At 48.8% G+C, this 22,487-nt stretch overlaps 1 protein-coding gene across 1 annotated transcript in view; it reads right to left on the bottom strand.

Moving 5' to 3' along the window:
- Window positions 1-22,487, bottom strand: part of CACNA1B (calcium voltage-gated channel subunit alpha1 B) — a 188,089-nt gene that overhangs the window by 5,548 nt on the left and 160,054 nt on the right. Inside the window, exons 36-42 of the mRNA XM_042963523.1 lie at window positions 21,708-21,852; window positions 16,060-16,187; window positions 10,152-10,248; window positions 7,139-7,247; window positions 2,138-2,245; window positions 1,499-1,611; window positions 484-611 (exon numbers count right to left, since the gene is read on the bottom strand). Of these exons, the coding sequence (XP_042819457.1) occupies window positions 484-611; window positions 1,499-1,611; window positions 2,138-2,245; window positions 7,139-7,247; window positions 10,152-10,248; window positions 16,060-16,187; window positions 21,708-21,852 (828 nt within the window). The remainder of the gene's footprint in view (window positions 1-483; window positions 612-1,498; window positions 1,612-2,137; window positions 2,246-7,138; window positions 7,248-10,151; window positions 10,249-16,059; window positions 16,188-21,707; window positions 21,853-22,487) is intronic.

Below are 22,487 nucleotides of genomic sequence, written 5' to 3'. Positions count from 1 at the left end.
AGATACGAGAGGGAAAATGTCTCAGAGGAGTTCGGAAGTTGAGAACACAAATAGGCCATCAACAGACAGGGGTGAGGACTGAGGAGGAAACAAAAAATTTCGCAGTGGTCGGCAGGCACCAAAGGCCAGGGAGGAAGCAAAGGCTCTTCACTGGAAAGACAAATGGGCACGAACAGCGGGAGGTGACTGGGAATCATCAGCTGTCTAAATCCTTGGACCTCAGTGCTGTCAGAGGCACCCGCTTAACACTTCAGGAATGAGCTTTGGAGTCCACCACACAGACCGCTCCAGCAGCAGAGCAGGACAAGCTCTCAGGCAGCACCATCTGGTGGGAGGTGGGTGCAGGGTGGATGGTAGAGCTGATCCCCCAAAAGGGGCGATGGGACAAGGGCTCCCTGTCCTGAAGCACTGCCTACAAGGAGCCCCTCTGAGAGGTGGAGGACCTTCCTCCCTGCACCGCACACCCTGGGGCCTGGTACTCACACTGCCCCACCGTTGCTGAGGGACGCAGAGCTCTTCTGCCGAAGGAACACCCGGGCTCCTCGGAGCACGGCCGGCTGTGTCTGCTCCAGGGTGGCCTTCAGAGGGTGGAAGAGGGACACAGGGCCCATCTGCACAAGGGACACAAAGAAGAGGAAGAGCTCTAGGGCAGAGGCAGGTGCCTCAGAAAGCTGCCCTGAGCCCACAATATGGGTTGTGGCTCCTTCTGCCCTACCCCCAGCCCTATGAGGGCTGCCATATGAGGCAGGCTTACTCCAAACCCGGACTGTGAGTGACTTCAGAAAAGTAATTTCACTTCTTGGAGGCTCTACTTCCCTACCTACAAAATCTGGAGACTATATCCAATTACAAATGGTAAAAAGACCTCATCTCATCATCAAAGTGGATTGACAGAGGCTGCATGAGCCCCCAGATTCCCATTCCCAAGGTGGGTGAATGTCCCTATAAGCTCTGGACACCAGATGGACACTTTCTAGACAGAGAGTCTACATGTGGTCACTGATATTTTGGCTGTGTGGGAAAGTTGTTATCTTTGATGGATGACATTGGGAAGATGGGCCCCCAAACCAGCTCAGTCAGAGTCATGAGTGGAAGAAATCATGACCCAGGACCCATCAGTTTAAATCTCTCTGGTCCCTGCCTGTGTGTAGGGACTTCCTCAAACCTCCTCCTCAAGCATTCTTCAAACTTCTTTCCTCTACCACTTAAAAAAGTGGTATCTCCAGGGAATTCTGTTCTCAGCCCCTTTGCTGTTCCTGAACACTAGCTCTCAAGTCAGGGGATCCCCAGTACCAGCAAGAGACCAGCCGTTGGGAAGAATACAGGCTGCATGGAGCTTCTGACTTTGGGGCCAGAGAGCGGAGGCAGCTGCAGAAACCTCTCATCTTCCTTTTCCCGCTGTGCAATTTCCAAGAAGGGTGTGGGTTCCCTCGCTGTCAAACAACTGAAGGGTGCCAGAGCCTCAGATTTACTTCTTGGAAATCTTGGAACCTGATACCTGGGATAGGCCTCCAGTGGCCTGGTGAATCTGGTCTCTGGTGGTCTTGTTCTGTTTGTAGAAGTCAAATATCATCAGAGCTGCATAGACTTTCCCCACTGTCATCTCGTCAGCTGGAAGGAGAGAAAATAGAGGATGGAATCTAAAGGAGGAAAGCAGGGTGGAGTGCGCTGAGGAAACAGCTCCCGCCACGAGGACTTCTGGACACACTCAGACAGAAGCACAGGGCTTGGCCAAAGCTGCACAGTCCCCACACGGTGCTTCCTGACACAGCACATAGCCCCTGGAGCTGCACTATCTCCACAGGGCCCTCAATCTCCTCCCAAAAGAGTGGATGTGGAGTTTAATCTTTAAGCACATGGTCCCTTTTGGTATCTCTGACTGTAGGAGTCTCCCTGGTTTTCCCTGGGCTTTTTGACATATACACCCCACCAGGAGTGTGGGTGGCTGTGGCCACAGAATGAATCCCAGGTCACCCCCTCCCACAGCCTGTGCACTCACTTGTAAGGCCGTTTTCCCTGCAGGTGGAAACAAAGTCTAGACTATCTACAAGGCTGCCCTGGCCCAGGCCTCCCAGCTCTGCCTCTGGGTGGGACACGAAAGGGGCATGAGGATGGGGAATTTCCTGCCTTCACTTACGTTTATGAGGTGGCACCAGTAAATCCAGGGTCTTCTGGGGCAGATTGGCCCACACGGAGGAAATCTCCTTCCTCAACTCTGCATCACACTGATGCTGCTTTGTGCCAGCTAGGATGGGACAAGGGTGTGGAGGAGAAGAAATATATAAGGAGCTATCTCACAGCCCCCTTGGGGAAGCAGGCCAAGCTGGGGCAGGCGGGGAGAGGTGTGGTGTAGGGAGGGATGTGGGGCAAACACAATGCTAGGAGAAAGGCCAAGCGGGAAGAAACACCATCATGGCGGCTATCAGAGCTCCTCCTGCCGGAAACCTGCCTACAGACAGAGGCACGTGTGTGTGTAGGCCCTGGGAGCCGAGACGGAATTCGGAATTCGGTGGCAGTCCAGCCATTCATCCACCCATGCGTCCACCCATTCAGAACTACTGAGGGAACACCCACCACATGCCAGGTACTGTTCTGGGTGATGGAACAAAAACAAAGGAGCTTCCCTTGTGGCATGATGTGGCTTTTATTAACAATAAAGTGGCAGTAAGTTAAAATCCAGTTATGTTGGGTGCAGAAAAAGCCAAGGAGGGAGGGATTTTGGACACAGTAGTCAGGAAAGGTCTCATGAGAAGGTGGCATGTATGTAAGACCCTGTAGGCAGGAAGGCATGAGGCAGTGCAAAGGCCTTAGTGTGTTACACAATGAGCCAGGACAGCAAGGCTCATGATGGGGTGGGGGTGGGGGGGCAGGGAATGCAAGGGAGCGGATGTTGAGATGGGATGCAGCAGAAGGGGCTGAACAGAGGGATAGAATACTCGGGTTTATCTTTTTTTTTTTTTTTTTAAACAATCAGGTTTATTATGGTATAACATACATACAATGAAATTCACCCTTTTTAGTCATCCCATTCTGTGAATTTTGGTAGATGCCTAAAACCATGTATCCACAATAGAGACATGGTACACGCACCACTGCCAAAGTTCCTCTGTTTGATCCCTTTGTAGCTGACCCCTTATCCTCTTCCCATCCATCCCATCACTGATGTGTTTTCGGTCTTGGTTGTTTTGCCTTCTCCAGAATGTCACACAAACGACATCATCAGCGGTGTATTGGCTTTTGAGTAGGACTTTTTCTACTCAGCATGATGCATATAGATCCACCCATGTTGCTGAATGTATCAGAAGTCTGTTTCTTTTGAATGCTGAGTACTACCTCATTGTACAGATAGTCCACAGTTTGTTTATCCATTCACCAATTGTGGACATTTGAGTTGCTTACATTTTGAGGTGATTATGAAATAAAGCTGTAAACATTTGCTTATATGTTTTTATGTAGGTGTAGGGTTTTTTTTGTATGTATGCCCTCATTGTGACTGTATTTGGAGATAAGGCCTAGAAGAGATAATTAAGGTGAAATGAAGTCATAAGGGTGGGGCCCTGACCCATATTTAGTGTCCTTATAAGAAGAGACACCAGAAAATTCGCTCACTCTCTGCACGCACTCAAGGAAAGACCACATGAGCACACGGTGAGACGGTGACCAGGCCCCACAACGAAACCTATCTTCCAGCACCTTGATTTGGATGTTCAGCCTCCAGACGGTGAGACATAAATTTCTGTGTTTAAGCCACTGAGTTATAGTATTTTGTTAGGGCAACGCAAGCAGACTAAGATACTAAATGTCAAGATGTCTCTCCTTTTTTTAGCATATAGTTGTCTATATTTTTCCAGTACCATTTGTTGAAATAATTATCTTTTCTCCATTAATCGCCTCTACAACTTACCAAAAACCCATTGAAATGTGAGGGTGAGTCTCTATTGTGTTGCAATGACTTATGTCTCTGTCCTGTCACTAACACTACACACTTTGATTAACATGCTTCATACAAAGTATTTGATTCAGGTACAGTGAATTTTCCAACTTTGTTCTTCTTTCAAAATTGTTTGCTACTCAAGGTCTTTTGCTTTTCTATACACATTTCAGAGTCAATTTGTACATTTCTACCTAAAAAGGCTGCAAGGATTTTGACTGGGTTAACATTTATTCTATTGTTCAATATGGGAAGAACTGACATCATGAAAGTATGGAGTCTTCCAATGCATGAAGATGAGGCAGTGCTTGATTTATTTAGGTCTTCTTTGATTCTTTCAGTCAATGTTCTGAAATCTGCCACATACAAATCTCACATATATACTTTTTAGAGTTATACAGCAACACAGAAGTATCTCATGTTTTTGGTGCAAATTTAATGGAAATTTTTTCCATTTCAATTCCTAATTGCTAATATATAGAAACACATTTACTTTTTATGTATTGATCTTGTATCCTGTGACTTTGCTATACTTGTGTTATTAGTTTTAGAAACTTTTGTTTACTGGCTTGAAACAATAGGGATTTATTATTTCAGTTCTGGAGGCCAGAAGCTCAAAAGCAAGGTATCCACATCACTGTGCTTACCCCCCCAAATGCTCTGATGAAGAATCCTTCCTTGCCTGTTTCTAGATGTTGGTGGTTCCCAGCCATCCTTGACATTCCTTGGCTTGCAGATGCTTCTGTTTTATTAACTTTTTATTAGAGTCTTTCACATTTTCTCCATTGATGATCGCATCAATTGTGAACAGAGGCAGTTTTATTTCTTCCCTTCCAATTGGTATGCCTCCTATTTCTTTTTCTTAACTAATTACAATGGCAAGAACCTAAAGTATGATGTTGAACGAGAATGGTAACAGTAGATATCCTTCCTTTGTTCTTGATCTTAGGGGGAACAGAGTCAGTCTTTGTTAAGTGTGTCAATCACTGAAAGTTTTTCATAAATATCCTTGATCAGATTGAGGGTGTTTCCTTTCATTTCTAGTCTTTGCAGAATTTTCACAATCATGAATAGATATTTAATTTTATGAAATGCTTTTTCTGTATCTATTGAGATGGTTATATAGTTTTACTTCTTTGACATGTTAAATTACATGGATTGATTTTTAAACTTGAACTCAACTTGCATTCCTGGGATAAACTCTACTTTGTCATCACACAAATACACACACACACACACACACACACACACACAGCTACATTCAATTTGCTAAAATCGTGTTGAATATTTTTGTGCCTAGAGTCATGAGGGATGTTGATCTGAAATTTTCTTTTCTTATAATATCTTTGTCTAGTCTTGGTATCAGAGTCATGTCAGCAGCATACAGTAAGTTGAGAAATATCTTCTCTTTTTCTATTTTCTGGAAGAGTTTATAGAGAATTGGTATTATTTCTTCCTTAAATGTTTGGTAGGCTTCACCTATGGACCTAACTGGGCCTGGGATTTTTTTGGTTGGAAGGCTTTTAACTAGAATTTAATTTCTTTAATAAATATTAAAGATTCTCTCTTCCTTTTTTTAACCCACTCAGGTTATCTATTCTTGAATGAGCTTGATAGTTTGTGTCAACAAATTTTTCCATTTAAGTTGCTGAAGTTATCGAGTGTTATGTTGAAGGCAGACAAGGGCAGAAGCAGACCAGTGGGCAGCTACTGCCACAATCTAGTCAAGACCCAAGAGAACGTGGCTTGGACCAGGAGCTGGCAGTGGGAGAGGGCAAAAAAGTGACCATGCTCTGGTGTATTTTGAAGGTAGAGTCAGAAGATATGACAAGAGATCAGATATGGATCAGAACTGGAGTAAGGGGGGGGGGGGGCGGGGAAGAGGAGGTAAGAATCACTATAAAGGTTTTGGCTTGAGTGACTAACAGGAAGAACAGAGTTGCCACCGACGGAGGTGGGAAAGACCAGGGGAATATGTGGCGCTCAAGATTGGCCACGGGGACTTTGTAGTGTTTACTGGGCCTCCAAGTGGAGACAGTAAATAACTTCCCTCACGTAACTCCTCGCATGACAACACATGTCTGGAGTTGGGACTAAAAACCCAAATGTTGGAATTCACAATATTTAGAGCCGTGAGAGTAGACAGAATGACAACGGTGGCAAAGAGAACAGTCTGAGGTGCACAGTGACATTCAGACAGTGGGAGACAAGAGAAAACAGAACAAGAAACATCAAAGGGGTTCAAAAAGAAGTAAGTGACAGCAGAGGAAAGGCCGCTGATAAGTAAGATAAGGGCTGAGCACATGGAAGTCACTGGAGAGCTTAACATGAGCAGTTCACTATTGCAGTGAAAGCCCGACTGCAGCCTGAAAAAGAGACATCAGAGAGGCAATACAGACCAGTCTCTCAAGGAGCTGGTTGTGATAAAGGAAAAAATACAAATAGGGAAGCTAATGGAGGGGGAAGAAAACCTTTTAAAGATGGGAGAGATGTCGATACAAATAATCTAATATAGAGAAAAAATGGACGAGACAAGAAGCAGGGTACAGAATTTCTGGCTTGACATCTTCGGGGAGATGATGAGAAGGTAGGGACTGGCCCTGACTCATCCATTACAAACAAAGCGGCTGAGCTCAAGGGCACAGGTGCAGCCATGAGGGCAGTGTGGGGTAGGGATGGTGCAGATCCCCTCTGGTGGCTCTAATTTTCTTTGTGAAGATAAAGCAGTCATCACACGAAGGTGAAGGTGGAGAGGACACACTAGAGTTTGTTCTCCCCTAGATTTGGCACAGACTATGTGGTCCTGTCGGTTAGCTCAGGAGAGGACCTGACAGGGACTGGGCTCACTACGGTGAGTGGGCAGAAGGCACACAGACTCTTCACTCTGGAAGGGTACCGGCTCATGTAAACCTGGGCCAGGTTATGTTCTGGTTCTAACACACTCTAGCTCTGGGCAACCCGGACAAGTCATTTAATCTCACGGCACCTCAGATCCCTCAAAGGAAAATGGGATCATTAAAATGCTCACATGCAGAATGGTTATCAGGGGATAAAGTCAGTGTCTGACCGAGGTGCCATGGGCAGCTGTCTTCAGTCCCCTCCAGACAAGCCCCCTCACCCCCCTCCCTGCATGCCCACCTGCAGGTGGCTCTGAAGTGCATTGCCCAGCCCTGGCTTGGTGCCCTCCCCAGATGCTGCCTTGCTCACCTGGAGCCAGCTTGATCTCCAGTGCGGTCCGAATGAGGGCCATCAGCGTGGACGTGAAGTGGACAGTCATGTCCTCATTGGAGATGGGCATGTTCATGCGAACCAGGCGCTAGGGACAAGGGGAGCAGGTCAGGGCCAGGCCTACAGGGGTCCCTCCGCTACAGGACTACAAGGTGCTCAAAGCCCCTAGAGGCTGGGCTTGGCCTCCTGGAAGTAGCTTCTGCAGGTGCCTAGGGCCAAGCAAGGTTGGGTGGCTGGGAGTTTTGCCAGCATTCACACTCACCCTTGTATCCCCACCCTCATCTGAGCTGAAGATTCTCCTAGCTGCAGAAAAGTAGAAGTACGGATAAGGATTGTAGCATGGGGCCAAGCCAGAAGCCTGGATCCGTCTGAAAGAACAGGTACATGCTTAGCCAGAAGGACCCCTGCCCAAGGCATATGGCCTGGGATGAAGAGGGAGGAGTCTGGGCTGCAGAACTGAGGCTGGGCCCTGGGAGAGCCCACAGACAGGAGGGAGGATCCCTGCCCTTACGGCTCTGCCCAATGTCATCTCCTCCACCCACAGCCTAGAGCACTGGACAAGGGGTGGGATGGCCAAGAGCACGGCTCTGAGCTCCACCTCCCAGTGAGGCATCCCTCCACCCCAGGAAGACTTCTGTCCCTCACCACCCAGCCAGGGGGCCTGGAAGAGACGTCTGCTGCCACTCGCCCAAAGCAGCTAGCACCTTGCAGTCAGAAGGACCCAGAACAGATGGGACTGCACAAGGCCAGTGTGAAGGCTGGCAGGGAGCAGCTCAGGGCCATCGCACTGGTACTCTGGACCAGACTGCTTCTTTGTTACCTGTCTCCTCTTTCCTCTCCTCATTTTTCAAGGACAGAACAGCTGGAGACAGACATGTGTCTATACCACAGACCTCTGGATATAGCCAGCAGCTGCCCAGGACCTGAGGCTCTGAGAACTTATGTGATCTCCAGGAGCAAAAGTATCCCTCGTGTGTCTGGAATGTCCTCAGCATGGGAGGTCACCTAGCTGGCCAGGCGGAGCCCTAGGGACACTGTGACCCTCCTGTCTTCTCCCAGCAGCCTCTTGTCCTCTACCACATGACAGAACTAGAGACAGAGGCACAGGGCCCCTCTCTGGGGTCTGCCTGCCCTCTGCCAAGCCTGTATCCTGTGACACACAGCCTCTCTTTCCCTCTGGGTTGGGCCCCCCGCCCTGCCCCCAGTGTCTTGGTCCCAAATCCAATCTTCAGTCTAACAGAGAGAGTGGGTGGCTAGAGACAATAGCCCAGACTCTTCCCCCCCCCCCACACACACACACACCCCGAATGCTGGCAAAGCCCCACCTGGCACATCCAATCGTGGTCCCAGGACCTCACACATCACCCGTGTGATGCACACCAGGAAAATCGGCTTTCCAGAGCACAGTGTCCCTGCAGACCAGCACTGATGGCATTAGAAGAGGCAGAGGGACTCCTCTCCAGGGGAGTCAAGGAGTTAGGTTCCAGCATGAAGGAGAAGCAAGTAGGTGATTTCCAAGAGAAGAGAGCTCTGTCCAGGGCACCCTCACCAGAGGCTCTCCTCTGCCTGCCTAGGCCCTAGAAGGGCAAGGCCAAGGCAAACAGACAGGCATCTCCACACTGGGCCTAGACCCTCCTGGTCACAGCACTCTGTGCATCTCCTGGACTCTCGCCAGCTCCCCAAGCCCATCCATTCCTACCCACCCCAGGCCTCCCCTGGTCTATTCATGACCAGAACCTCGGAGCTGGCCAGCACAGCTGGGGAAGGGCCCTAAAGGCCAGCCCATCAGGGCCCTGCATGCCCAACCTGGCCCCAGGTATCAGTGTGGACAGAACTCTCCTTCTTGGGGACAAAGCTAGAGCCTTGCAGGCAGGTACAACATGCATGCCAGGCAGGGGAGGGCAAGGAAGACATCAGAGGCATCTGTCTGTGGCGTGAAGGAGCCACTTAGCTTCCAAAGACTGTGCTGAGCCAGGTGACAGATGCATGCCCAGATTCAGAGCACAGAGACAGACAACATGGACAGAACCAGAGAGATGAAAGTTCTGGTGGGAAGCTTGCTCAGAGAGAGGGTGGTGACAGGGAGGCTCTGGACACATGCTGGTGGAGCAGTAGAACCTGGGGCCGGCTCTGTTTTCTGGGAGCACTAGGGACAGCAGGAGGGGTGGGGGTGGGGGTGCTGGAGGGATGGAAGGTGCTTACACCAAGGGTGGGGGGTGACTGAGGGCACATGGGCAAGTGGGAGCAGGCTTGGGGCTGGGCCGTGTGACTTGCTTGCCCCCCAGGAGGGAAGCCTGGAGGTGTCCCTCAGCTTACCCCTTCTTTGCAACTCAGCCTCCTGGGAGAGGGGCATGGGACTACCTGGGCCCCTGAAACTGTCCTCACTCTGCTGCAGCCCTCTGAAGCCCCAGGAATGACAGAAGGACGTCTCTCCCTGGCACCCTTTCCTTCCTAATACCACAGTGCCTCCTTCCCACTGTGAAACCTACAAACCCCTGGAGATGCTTCCTCCCCAGGCTGACAACAGCCCAGGCCTGGGGAAATTCTGCATGTGCTGAGCTGGGAGTGGGTTCCTCAGGCATCCCAGAGGCCCTTCACGCCCTTATTCCCCCAGGGTCAGACCCTGAGAGCTGGTTAATTCCACTGGAGCGGAGTGCGGTCCTGAGCCCAGAGCAAAAACAGCTTCTGTCAGAAAGCTGGTCTGTCTCCTAATTCCCAGGAAAGAGAAGGAAAGGGAAAAAGGCAGGTGGAGGGCTCTGGTTCCTGAGCCTTTTGGGGGGCTCTCAGAGGGGGCAGACCTGTACGGACAAGGGCCGGGTGTACCATCATGGTGTCTGTGTCCCTCTGTCCAGGAGGGTAGAGGAGATGGTTGGAGCAGAGAAAAGGAAGAAACAGTGAGACAGCAGAGCAGCAGACAGACGGACAAGCCCGAGAGGAGACGGGAGACCAGCCCCAGCACAGCCAGCCTCCAGGGTGCAGGGTCGGGGTCTACCTTGTATGCAACTCGAGCAGGGCATTTCTTCCCCAGCCCCAGGGGCGGGGACATGTGTTTCAGCATCTCAAACATGTCATTGTAACTGATGCGCCCACTGGAGACCCGGCCCAGAGAGGCAGAGGCAGAGTGGGGTCCACAGGAGGGGTGCGGCAAGAGGGGGCGGGGGGAGGAAGCAGACAAGAAAACAGATCCAGTTAACCAGCGTCAGATTAAATGCCAAAGTCAAAATACGTAAAATGAGGGACTTTTCTGCTTGACTCGATCCCCTCCTTGCCCCCCCCAGCCTCACCTCCACACTCCAGCCCCACGCAGGGCAGCGGGCAGGGGTGACGTCTGAGCTAATGAACATGGAGGGATGAGGAAGGGCTGCATCGGGGCGGCTTTGGGTTGTCAACTTCTGATTTTACACTTTTAGAAACCACAGATAATGCCAAATCAGAAAAGAGCTGTTTCACCATGCCGGGAGAGCTGGTAGACAGAATTACATGACCGATGAGGCCGGCCTAAGAACCACGGCAGAAATATCAGCTTTCCTTAATGCTCAATTTGCTTCAAAGTTAGCCTAGAGGCTAAAAAAGTGGAGAAAAATCTAAAACAAGCCAGAAAACTAGAGCGAGAGCCACGCTGTTCTGCAAGGAGTCCCGAGGCTCTAGAGACAAACTTGAAGGGTGAGTCCTGCTCCAAGCCCAGAGACGCCCGAGGCCGCCCAGGGCAGGGCTGCTGCTGGGAGTCAGGGCTGGGCAGGAAATGGGAGATTGCGGGGGGGTGAGGGTGGGGGTAGGGGGCAGGGGCGTGGTGGGCAGCTGGGGTGGGATGTGGCTTGGGGCCACTCTTGCACCCTCCTGACAGCACGCCAGGAACAGGGCTGGGGCCAACTAATGGGATAAGTCTCCAGATCCAGGGAGGTGTCTGGGGGCTGACTATGCCTTCCCAAGGTAGACAGGCCACCAGGCCTGTCCCCATCAACCCTGGGGATACCCGCCTGTGGGACCTGCTTGGGGTCCCAGAGACGCAGTCAGGTTCAGGTCACCCAAGAGAGAAAAGGGGCCACTTTTCCTGGCAGGCGTGTCTGCCCCAGGGCCTGGCCCTCCTCCCAGGGTTCCCAGCCTTGGCTGAGTGAATCAATCCAGAGGTGAAGCAGGAGGGCCTGCCTTTGGGCCTCCTCTGCCTCTGTCCTCTCCTCCCCCAGGGACCAGAAATCCCTGGGCTGTTGGGCTCTTCAGACTGCGAGGGGCAGCTGCTCCTGGTCTGCTGGTACCCCTGCTCCCCTCCTCTGGGGCCCTTGGCCTCGGGCCTGTCTGACCATTAGCACCCACTTGAGAGCCTGGAGGCAGAGCCGGGTAAGACAGCTGCTTCCTTGGCACAGGCAGGGCCTGGCCCCCGGCTCCCACCCAGTAGCCGACCCCTGCCCTCAAGGCCCAGCCAGAAAGCTTTGTGTGCGCTGCCTCAGAAGGCTGCCTCTCCCCAGCCAGCTGGAGGGGTCGGGAGATTAGATGAGGGACCAAAGCGTCCAGGAGGTTGGAGTGCGGGGCAGGGCAGGACAGGAGGAAAGAGAGGTGAGGTGTCGTCATTCCCAAACCAGGCAGGGAGTGTGTGCTGTGTTTGCATTTCGGGCAGGGAAGAGTATGTCGGATGGAGGCTCTGAAGTTGCAAACCTTGTAGGCCAACCTACGAGGGCAGTTCTTCCCTAAGCCAACGGGTGGCGCAATACAACGCAACAAACTGTACATATCCTTATAATGAATCCGGCAACTGGAAAGGAAATGTCACAGGTTATGGCAACCGAGGCACGATGAGCCCGTCCCGCCCGCCCACCCAGCCTGCGACAGGAAGATGTGTCCTTGCACAGTCGTGGAGGAGGAGCCAGGCGGCTGGACAGGCAGCTCCCTGAAGGGAATCCTGGGGCTTGGAGAGCCTGGGAGGCTTGGCAATCCCAACACAATTTCCAGAGCCTGATGCAGGCAGGAGACACACCATACAGAACAAGTGCCGGCCCCTGTCCCAAGCCCCCACCGTGCACACACCAAAACCGCTGGTCCATCTCTCGCGGGGCCTTGTTCACCCACCCGCTCTGGCAGCCCCTCCTCTTGCTCCCTGAGTGCCTGCAACCCCGTGCCTGGCTCTCCTGACTGTCCCTGCCTCCTGAATCTCCGGGAATCTGGTGGTCCAGCTAAAGACTCCCTTGTCCCAGGGTGGGCACCCCGGCCAACACCAATGGTTCTCTTTCCTGTACTGTGAACCTCCTCAGTCCAATCAGCTCCAAATGACTTCTGGAAAGAAGGAAGAAGCCCCACTCTGGCCTCACCCAAGGTGCTTCTAATTCCACTGGACCCAAAGGACCAGCCACAAAGGGGCTGGAAGCACAGCAAAGCCCCCAGCCCCAATAATCACCCAACCCAATTCACAGCCTGTTCTTTGGCTCATCGTCTCTCTTCCGCCATCGAACCCCTCAGATGACACCAGATGTAAAGCAGGGGCATAATACTGTCACTCCAACTCAAAAACTGTCCTCACTGCCTACAAAACAAAGTCAAAGCTACTTGTGTATCTCAAATTTCAAGGCCTTCTCAACTTGTCCAAGCCCCACTTCCAGCCCCTTTGCAATGCGCTCTCTTCTCCGTCAGACACAGACCCCCTTCCCTTCACCCCTGCCCCTACCCCCATCTCTAGAGCTCAATCCTTTCTGCCCTCTTAAGTTTGGCTCAGATGCTACCTCCTCTGAGTCACCAGTCACACGGAGTCTCTCCCTCCTCAAATACCCCCCCGGCCTCACACTATGACTCCTCTGTTTTCCCACAGTCCCACTGGGCTCAATGTCCTGAGAGCACACACTTGCTCCACCTACAGGCCCCCGGTCCCCAGCACACGGCGGATGCTCAGGAATGTTGACTGGGCAGATGGACGAACATCGAGATGAAGTGACAGACTGCTCACAGAACGTGTGACTGTGATTCCCCTTTTGAGTCTCTACACTTCACCACCAAGCAAGGCAGAAGCAACATAGAGAATGGTTCGAGAAGGCGGCATCAGAAAGCAACAACCCCATGCCTTCTTCATCTCTCCACGGCATGTGTGCACACACACATGTGCATGTATATGCCCACGCACACGTGCATTCATACACATGCACACACACAAACATATATTCCCATGTGCACCCATGCACACGTGTGTCCACACACACGTACGCACAAACATGCGCTGCGTTCACACACTTGCACACAATCACACATGTGCATGCTTGCACACATACACACAAACCATGTGCACGCGAGCACACATGTATGTCTGCTGCATGCATGCATACACACGTGCTACATGTGTGCACAGACCTGTACACATACACACAAACACACCCATGCACACATGTATACACTTGTGCACACACTCACATAGCCACACAGGTGCAAACACACACATACACACCATATAAAAGCTTGGGAAATTTCACAAAGTTGTGTTATTTCTAAGTCTCTCCAGAGTGGCCACCTGGGATACAAAGATGACCACATCCTTGCATCTGCCAGGGAGGCTAGTGAAAGGTTCAAACCACCCTCTGTCCTACCAAGGATGTAGGTTCAGACTCCATCCACTCAGCTGCCTCTGCTGGGCCTTCCCCTGTCCCCTGCCATCTGGAGGCAAGTTGTTTTCAGCCCAGGCCACAGGTGGGAGCAACAAGTCTGAGTGTTAGTTGTGACTCATATCTGTGCTACTTGTAGACCGTGGTCTTGTGTGCTACTTCCCAGATGCCACCCCTGGGGTGAGCTTGTATCTGCTGTCTACTCTTCCATAAGCACTTTCTTTACTATGTTCCCAATCTCCCTTCCAGAGGCCCTACTTTCAAGAACTCTGGATTTGGAAAACAGTCCGAGCCCCCAGTGCACCACTGCAAAGCCACGGTCTGGCCCAAGTCCATTTCCTGTATGTCCTAATTCTGCTCCACCTGTGGCTGGAGGAGGGGAAGTCCTAGGTCTATAGTTCATAAATATTTGGGGGAAGTCCTCCCCTCTCACAGGCCCGCACTGACCTGCCTTTGTCCCTTCGTCCAAGTCACATCCCATACAGCATCTCTGTTTCTCTGCCACACCATCTCTACAAACAGCGTGCCCAGAAACAGTAGCATGCCTTTAGACCACAGTCCAGATGAACCTCCTAGAATGAGCCTCAAGCCTGCCTTACTTGGAGTCTCTTCAGCCCTCTGACTTGACTGGGCTCTCCTGACTAGAGAACCCATGCCTACCCTCTGAGCCTATGGATGCCAGAATGATACTGAGTACTGCAGGGCCATTGTGCTGGTGCATCAGCAAAATGACAGGACTCTCCAACCACAAAAATGGTCACCTACATCATGAAACATAAATAAGAGCCACACTTGTTCTGCACTGTGTGAAAATTGTAAGTTTTTCACTATGGTGAAAAACACCCAGAGACACTATAGGCCTGGAAGTGCCCTAAGGTTGCTGGTGTAGCCAGTGGCTCCAGGGTTTGCCCATCTTGGGAAGGGTCTCACGCAGCACCTTTCTGGATCCTCACATGAAAGGGTAGGGGGTCCAGGAAGGCTGGATGAGAGGGGGGTTGGGGACCCCAGCCAAGCTCCCAGGCCTTCAGGAGCTTAAGGGGTCAGAGAGCTCTGGAGCACTCCTCATGCTGAGCTTCAGTTGAGAGAAAAACAGGTAGAACCTCAGGCACTCTGCGAGCAGGAAGTCCTCGCCATGAGGACACTGACCATCTTCTCCAGGCCTCTTCCACACAAGGGGTGACCAAACACAGCTGTGTGAGAGGGACATGGGCAGGCTGGGGGGCCTTAGAGAGAGGAGGCAGGAAGAGGCTACACCCCACCTTCCAAGTCTTCTTGCTCCCTTAGAGCATGGGAAGGGACGGACACCCGCCCAGTTACTGATGCATTATTCATTCACATTCATGTCTGCTGAGTGCTCACCACGAGCAAGGAAGGCACTGAGCAGGCCTGCGCCTTACCCAGCAGCCAGGTCTCTTGGCCCCTCCATGTCCTGTGTTCGGCCTTGCAGAGAGCATGCCCTGAATAACTACTCAAGTATCCACTTGGGAGAGTGAAAAGAATGAATAAGCAAGTGAATGAGCAAGTGATGAAGGAACGGACAAATGGGCAGATGGTGAGTCCATGCTGCTTTGCTAGCCCCAAGGATGAAAAGTATGTCCTGGGTGTGCAGGACCCTCCCATGAATCATGGAACAATCTTCTAACCCAAGCCAGTCCCCTCATGACACACTTGCTCTGTCTAGAAACGAATCACCCCTCACTTATGCAATACGGTAAACCTTTCCCAACATGACCAAAGGGTCTTACACATACTAGACCCCTCCTGGTGGAGCTCCTTTAATTTCAGTAAAAGTTCACCAAGCACCCACTATTTTTAGCCTGGGCTGGGGACACAGAGATGCATGTTGGCTCCTGCTCCCAAAGGAGATGGCAGAGAGGGAGAAGCCTGAGCCAATCGGGGAGAATGTTATTTCTGCCATGAAGTCCCCCAAGCTTCATGAGGATGGTGAGGCCCCAACAGACAGCCCTCCTGCTGTGTCCACACCCTCTCCCTTGAGCCCTCTACGACCCTCATGTAACAGACCTGTGTGGAACCAGTACACTCCCATTCAGCAAGAGCCCTGAGACTCACAGACCCCCTGGAACCTCCTAAGGGCTAGGCTGAGGGTCTCAGACAGCATTTCTCAGCCCAGGGAGTGGTGTAAAAGCACTGTTGCAGTGAGAAGGAGAGTGCCACCTACAGGAGACCCGGCACCCCCCCACCATGTGGGCCCAACCAAAACCTGAGGGGGACGCTCACATGACACAGATCTGAAGCCACCCAGCCCTGTCCCAAGATCCGTGGCATGGACCGCCCTGAGGACCACAGAGCATGGGGGCCACTCACCACGCGGCCGGGTCGTACTCAGCCCAGACCCGGATGAACTCGTCCAGATGGTGAGGCCCTAAGATGGAAGAGTCCCGTGTAAGGTACTCAAAATTGTCCATGATCACAGCCACAAAGAGGTTCAACATCTGTAGGACAGGAAGGAGAAAAGGGGTGACATAAGGAGACCTCAGCCTGCCCTCTATCCTAGCCCTGCCCTCTGGCCAAATTCTGTATGTGAAGTCATCACAGCAGCAGAAGCCACTCTAACCCAGCCAGCCCCTAGGCCTCTGCCACACCACCACTGCCACCACCACCCACGGGCGGTGGCCCGCTCCCCCAAGATCCTAGATCCCACAGGCTCACCCTAACCTCTCCTGCTCTCTGCTTCTGCTTTCCAACCCTAATTCACATCCACAAACTCCCATCCCCATCTTCTTCTCCTCTTAGCTAGCCTTCAAGGACAGCAGTGACTTCGGAGTCAGTACTTTGGACTCTAGAGGCTGAAAGCTCAGCTTTTTTTTTTTTTTTTAATTGAGTTGAAATTCACATAACATATAATTAATCATTGTGAAGTATACAATTCAGTGTCATTTAATGTATTTACAATATTATGTAACAACCACCTCTCTAGTTTTAAAATTTCTCTATCACCCCAGAAAAATACCTTGTACCTTAAGTAATCACTCCCTTATTCCTTCCTCCTCCCCTTCCCCAGCAATCACCAATCTCTGTTCTGTATCTAGAGGCTTGTCTATTTGGGATATTTCATATAAAAGGAATCATACAACATAGGATCTTTTGTGCCTGGCTGCTTTCACTTAGCATGACTTTGTGAAGTTCATTCATATTTTAACGTGTGTCAGAACTTCACTGCTTTTTAAGGCTGAATAATATTCCATAGTAGGTATATACCACAATTTGTTTACCCATTCATCTACCGGCGGACATCTGGATTCTTTCCACCTTTTGGCCAAACTGTTTTCCACAGAAGATGCTGCATTTTACATTCCTATCACAATGTACAACGTTACTATTCCTCCAAGTCCTTGCCAATGTTTGTTATTTTCCATTAAAAAATTATTATTATAGCCATTCTGATGAGCGTGAAGGGAGTGTGTGGTTTTGATATGAGTTTCCGTAATGACCAAAGATGAATATCTTCATGTGCTTCTTGGCCATTTTATATATCTTCTTTGCAAAAATGTCTATTCTGATTCTTTGTCCATTTTTTGTATGGTTGCCTTTTTTAGTTGAGTACTAAGAGTTCTTTATGTGTTTTCAATATTATCCCCTTATAAAATATGTGATTTGTAAATATTTTCTCCCATTCTTTAGAGTGTATTTTCACATTTTTTATAATCCCTCTTGATGCACAAAAGTTTTTAATTTTGCACAGTCCAATTTATTTTTCCTTTTGTTACTTGTGATTTTGGGGTCAAATCTAGGAATCCTTTGCCAAATCAGAGATCATGAGGATCTGCCCTCTATGCTTTCTTTTAAGAGTTTTATAGTTTTAGTTCTTATATTTAAGTCTTTCCTCAATCCTGAGTTCAGTTATATGTATGTGGTGAGATAGAGGTTCATCTTTACCTTTTTGCATGTGGATACCCAGTTGTCTCCTCATCATTTTTTTTAAGACAGAGAGAGTGAAAGAAGTAGAAGTAGACAAAGAGATCTTAAGCAGACTCCACACCCAGTGTGGAGCCCAACACAGAGCTTGATCTCACAACCCTGAGAACATAACCTGAGATGAAATTAAGAGCGGAGGCTTAACTGACTTAGCCATTCAGACACCTCCTTCACCATTTCTTAAAAAAAGTATTCTTTCCATACTGAACAGTCTTGGCATCCTTGTCAAAAATCAATTGTCCATACATATTTGGACTTACTTCAGAAATCTCAATCCCACCTCACTGGGCTATACCAATACCACAGTGTCCCCCTCCCACCACCAACTTTATTGAGATATATATAACTGACATAATTGTAAGATATTTAAAGTGTACTTTGGGTCAATCTGATATATATAGCATTCTTACCATCTAGTTAATTAACATATAGATCACATTTTTTTTTGGTAGAACATTTAAGTTCTACCCTCTTAGAAAATTTCAATTATACAATACAGTGTTATCCACTCTAGTCACCATGTTTGATATTACGTCATCAGGTTTTATTCATATTATAGATGAAAGTTTGTACTCTTTTACCAACCTCTCCCTATTTCCCCAACCCCCTAGTCCCTGGCAACAACTTTTCTACTGTTTCTATGGATTTGACTTAACAAAAAAAAAAAAAATTCCACATACAAGTGACACCATGCAGTATTTGTCTTTTTTCTGTCTGGCTTATTTCAACTAGATAATGCCCTCAAGATCCATCCATGTTGTCACAAATGATAAGATTTCCTTCTTTTCAATGGCTGAATAATACTCCAGTGTGTGGGTGTGTGTGTGTGTGTGTGTGTGCATGTGTGTGTGTGGTGTATCATATCTTCTTTATCCATTCATCTGTTGATGAACACTTAGGTTGTTTCCGTATCTTGCCTACTGTTAGTAATGCTTCAATGAACACGGACGTGCATATTTCTCTTCAATATCCCGTCTTCATTTCCTTTGGATATATACCCAGAAATGGGATTGCTGGGCCATATTTTAGTTCTATTTTCAATTTTTTGAGGAACCTCTATACTGTTTTCCATAGTGGCTACACCAGTTTACATTCCTACCAATACTAGACAGGGGTTCTTTTTTCTCCACATCGTTCCCAATGCTTGCTATCTCTTGTCTTTTTCATGATAAGCCATTCTAAAGGTGTGACGTGATAGGTCACTGTGGTTTTGATTTGCTGATGATGAGTGATGTCGAGCACCTTTTCATGTACCTGTAGGCCATCTGTATGTCTTCTTTGGAAAAGTGTTTTCAGCCACATTGTTTTGATTTATGATAGCTTTATAGTAGTAAGTTATGAAATAGGGAAATATGAGTCCTCTTACTTGGTCTTTAATTTTCAAGATCTTTTTTGTTAATTGGAGTTGCCTGCCATTCCAAAGGAGTTTGAGGATAAGCTTTTCCATTTCTGCAGAAAGGCCATTAGAGCTCTGACAAGGATCACACTGAATGTGGAGCTCACTTTGTGGGGATACTGCCACCTTACTAACATTGAGTCTTCTGATCCATGGGCATGCATGTCCTTTCATTGAATTAGGTCATCTTTAACTTATTTTAGTAATATTTTGCAGTTCACAATGTACAAGTGTTTCATTTCCATGGGTATTTATTGATTCCCAGATATTTTGTCCCTTTGGATGCTACTGGAAATGGAATTATTTCTTTAGTTTCCTTTTCAGGTTGTTGTGTGTGTGTTTTTTTTTTAATGTTTACTTATTTTTGAGAGAGAGAGAGCATCCGCACACAAACACAGGAGGGGCAGAGAGAGAGAGAGAGAAGATCTGAAGTGGGCTCCGTGCTGACAGCAGGGAGCCCAACACGGGGCTCAAACCCACAAACTGCGAGATCGTGACCTGAGCCGAAGTCGGATGCTCACCAACTGGGTGCCCCATTTTCAGGTTGTTTATTGCTGTTGTATAGAAACATAACTGATTTTTGTGTGTTGATTTTGTACCCTGACACTTTAACTCAATTATTAGTTTTAGTACTGTGTGTGTGTGTGTGTGTGTGTGTGTGTGTGGTGCGTGCACACGCGCACGTGCACGTGTGTGTATTCTTTGGGATATCCTATATATACAATAACATCATCTTTAACTAGAGATAGCTCTACCTCTTCCTTTCCAATCTGAATGCCTTTTGTTGCTTTTTCTGGCCCAACTGCTCTAGCTAGGCCTTCCAGCACAATGTTGAATTGAATAGAAGTGATAAAATTGGGCATCCTTGTCTTGTTCCTGGTGTTTGGGGAAAAGTTTTCAGTCTTTCACCACTGAATACATCTTAGCTATACGTTTTGCATAAATGTTCTTCATCATGTTATAAGTGTTTCTATCATGAAAGGATATTGAGTTTTGTCACATGCTTTTTTTTTTTGCATCTATTGAGATAATCAGGTGGGTTTTTTCCTCATCACATAGGTTGATTTTCATTTGTTGAAAATGCATCCTTGCATTCCTGGAATAAATCCATTTGATCATGGTATATAATCCTTTTAACGTGTTGTTGGAATTAGTTTATTCAAGATTCTTACTGTCTATTTATCAGGGATATTGGTCTGTAGTTTTCTTTTGTTGGGGCATCTTTCCCTGCTTTGGTATCAGGGTAATGCCAACATCACAGGATGTGTTAGGAAGTGTTTCCTCTTCTATTTTTTCAAAGAGTTTGAATAGGATTTAGGTTAAGTCTTTCTTAATATCATTTTAAAAAATTGTGATAAAATATGCATAACAAAAAGCTTATCAATTTAAACACCCGTAAGTGTGCAGTTCAATGGCATCAAGCACATTCACACTGTTGTGCAACCATTCCTACTGCCCAGCCCCAGAACTCTTATATCTTCCCCAACCGAAACTCTGTCCTGATTAAACCCTAACTCCCATCCCCTCCTCTAGCCCCTGGCACCCACCATCCTGTCCTCGTCTCTAAAACTTCACTGCTCGGGGGACCTCAAAGGTGAAACCATACAGTGTTTTTCTTTTCTCACTGGTTTATTTCACTTAGCATAATGACTTCACAGTTCATTCATATTGTAGCTTATGTCAGAACAGCCTCTCTTTAGAAGGTTAAATGATATTCCTTGTACATTCACGTCACATGTTGTTTACCAATCATTTGCTGCTGGACACTTTGATTGCTTTTACCTTCTTGCTGTTGTGAATAATGCTGCTATGAACGTATGCGTACAAATATTTATTCAAGTTCCTGCCTTCAATTCTGGCATACACCCGGAAGCAGAACTGCTGGATCATACTGTGTTTCTATTTTCACTTTACTGAAGAACCACCGTACTGTTCTCCACAGCAGCTGCACCACCTCACATCCCCGCTGGCAGCACACAGGGCTTGTTTTTCCACCACCCCAGCAAACCACAGGCAACACTTTCTCTCTTTTCTTCTCTCACGCCTGTGTTTAATCATCAGTCATGTTGGCTCTACCTTTAAAATGCACCTCAACTCCCTTCATCCCCACACTTCTCTAGGCACTATTACCTCCAATAATCTCCCTGACCACTCTTCAGCCTCTCCTGACCAGAAGCCAGAGCCAGAGCAAGATTTTAAAACATCACGCAGATCGTGTCATGCCCCAGCTCAAAGTTTCCCAGCGGTGTCTGATGACTTGGAATAAAATCCACACTCCTAGGACCTAGTCCACTGACCTCTCCAACCACCAGTTTCCTGAGGCTCATCAGCCCCAGGCACAACGGCTGGAGTGATGCTTCTTTGTATCCCAGCACCATGGCAGAGGCTAAAGACTAAGGGACAACTGTCCCATGGAAAATTTAAACCCTTTCTAAGAAGGAAAGGCAAGGCCCACAGGAGCTCATCACAGGGTGGGTCCTTTTAGGGTTAATGAGGTCATCAGTTCAGGGGATACAGGACCATCAACATGGAATCAGCCTGTAATGTGACATGAATCAGTATCAGGGATCAGTCACAGATGTAGGGGGACCCAGGATGGACTGAGACAGGTGGACACATGGGCACAGTGACCAGGACTTACCAGAAAGGAGCAAAGGAAGATGAAGGAGACGAAGTAAAAGTAGGCAAAGTCGCTCCCACACTCATTGGCATTGGCGTGCTCATCACAGGCCTGGTTGCTGAGACAAGACAGCATGATCTCATGCCAGGCCTCCCCAGTGGCACTCCTGAGAAGAATGGCAGAGCTATGAGGCCCATAAAGGAAGGCCTGGACCAGCCTGGGAAGGGATCTCAGAAGAGCTGGTTCAAGTGCACACCCTCTCTGGGTTCCCTCCCGCAGAGAACCTGCTCACGTGTCAGGTATGGGTAAAAAACACCTGCTTTTTTTTAATGTTTATTTATTTTTGAGACAGAGACAGAGCATGAGCAGGGGAGGGGCAGAGAGAGAGGGAGACATAGAATCCAAACAGGCTCCAGGCTCTGAGCTGTCAACACAGAGCTTGAACCCACGAGCCGCGAGATCATGACCTGAGCCAAAGTGGGACTCTTAAATGACTGAGCCACCCAGGCGCCCCAAGAGATGCATGCTTCTTGAAAAGAATCCTCTGGCATTAGGACTGATCATTAACTCAGAAAGAACTATTTACTGAAAATAAGGCACTGCGCCAAAATTCAGCACCATGGTGAGCGCCCCTTCATGGATCTCTGCCACCTCAAAGCCAACAGAGCCCACCAGCCTTCCTGGTCTCTCCCCCACCCCTCCACCCAGCTTTCCTTGATTCAAAAAATGGTGACTCCATCCCTCCAGTTTCTTAAGACAAAAATGCCTCAGCCATCCTTGCCTCCTCTCTTGCTCACCACA

The sequence above is a fragment of the Panthera tigris genome, chromosome D4 (assembly GCF_018350195.1).
Source record: "Panthera tigris isolate Pti1 chromosome D4, P.tigris_Pti1_mat1.1, whole genome shotgun sequence".
Lineage (NCBI taxonomy): Eukaryota > Metazoa > Chordata > Mammalia > Carnivora > Felidae > Panthera > Panthera tigris.
Note: the sequence above shows the minus strand (reverse complement) of the source record. Positions and strands in the feature narration are given on the sequence as shown.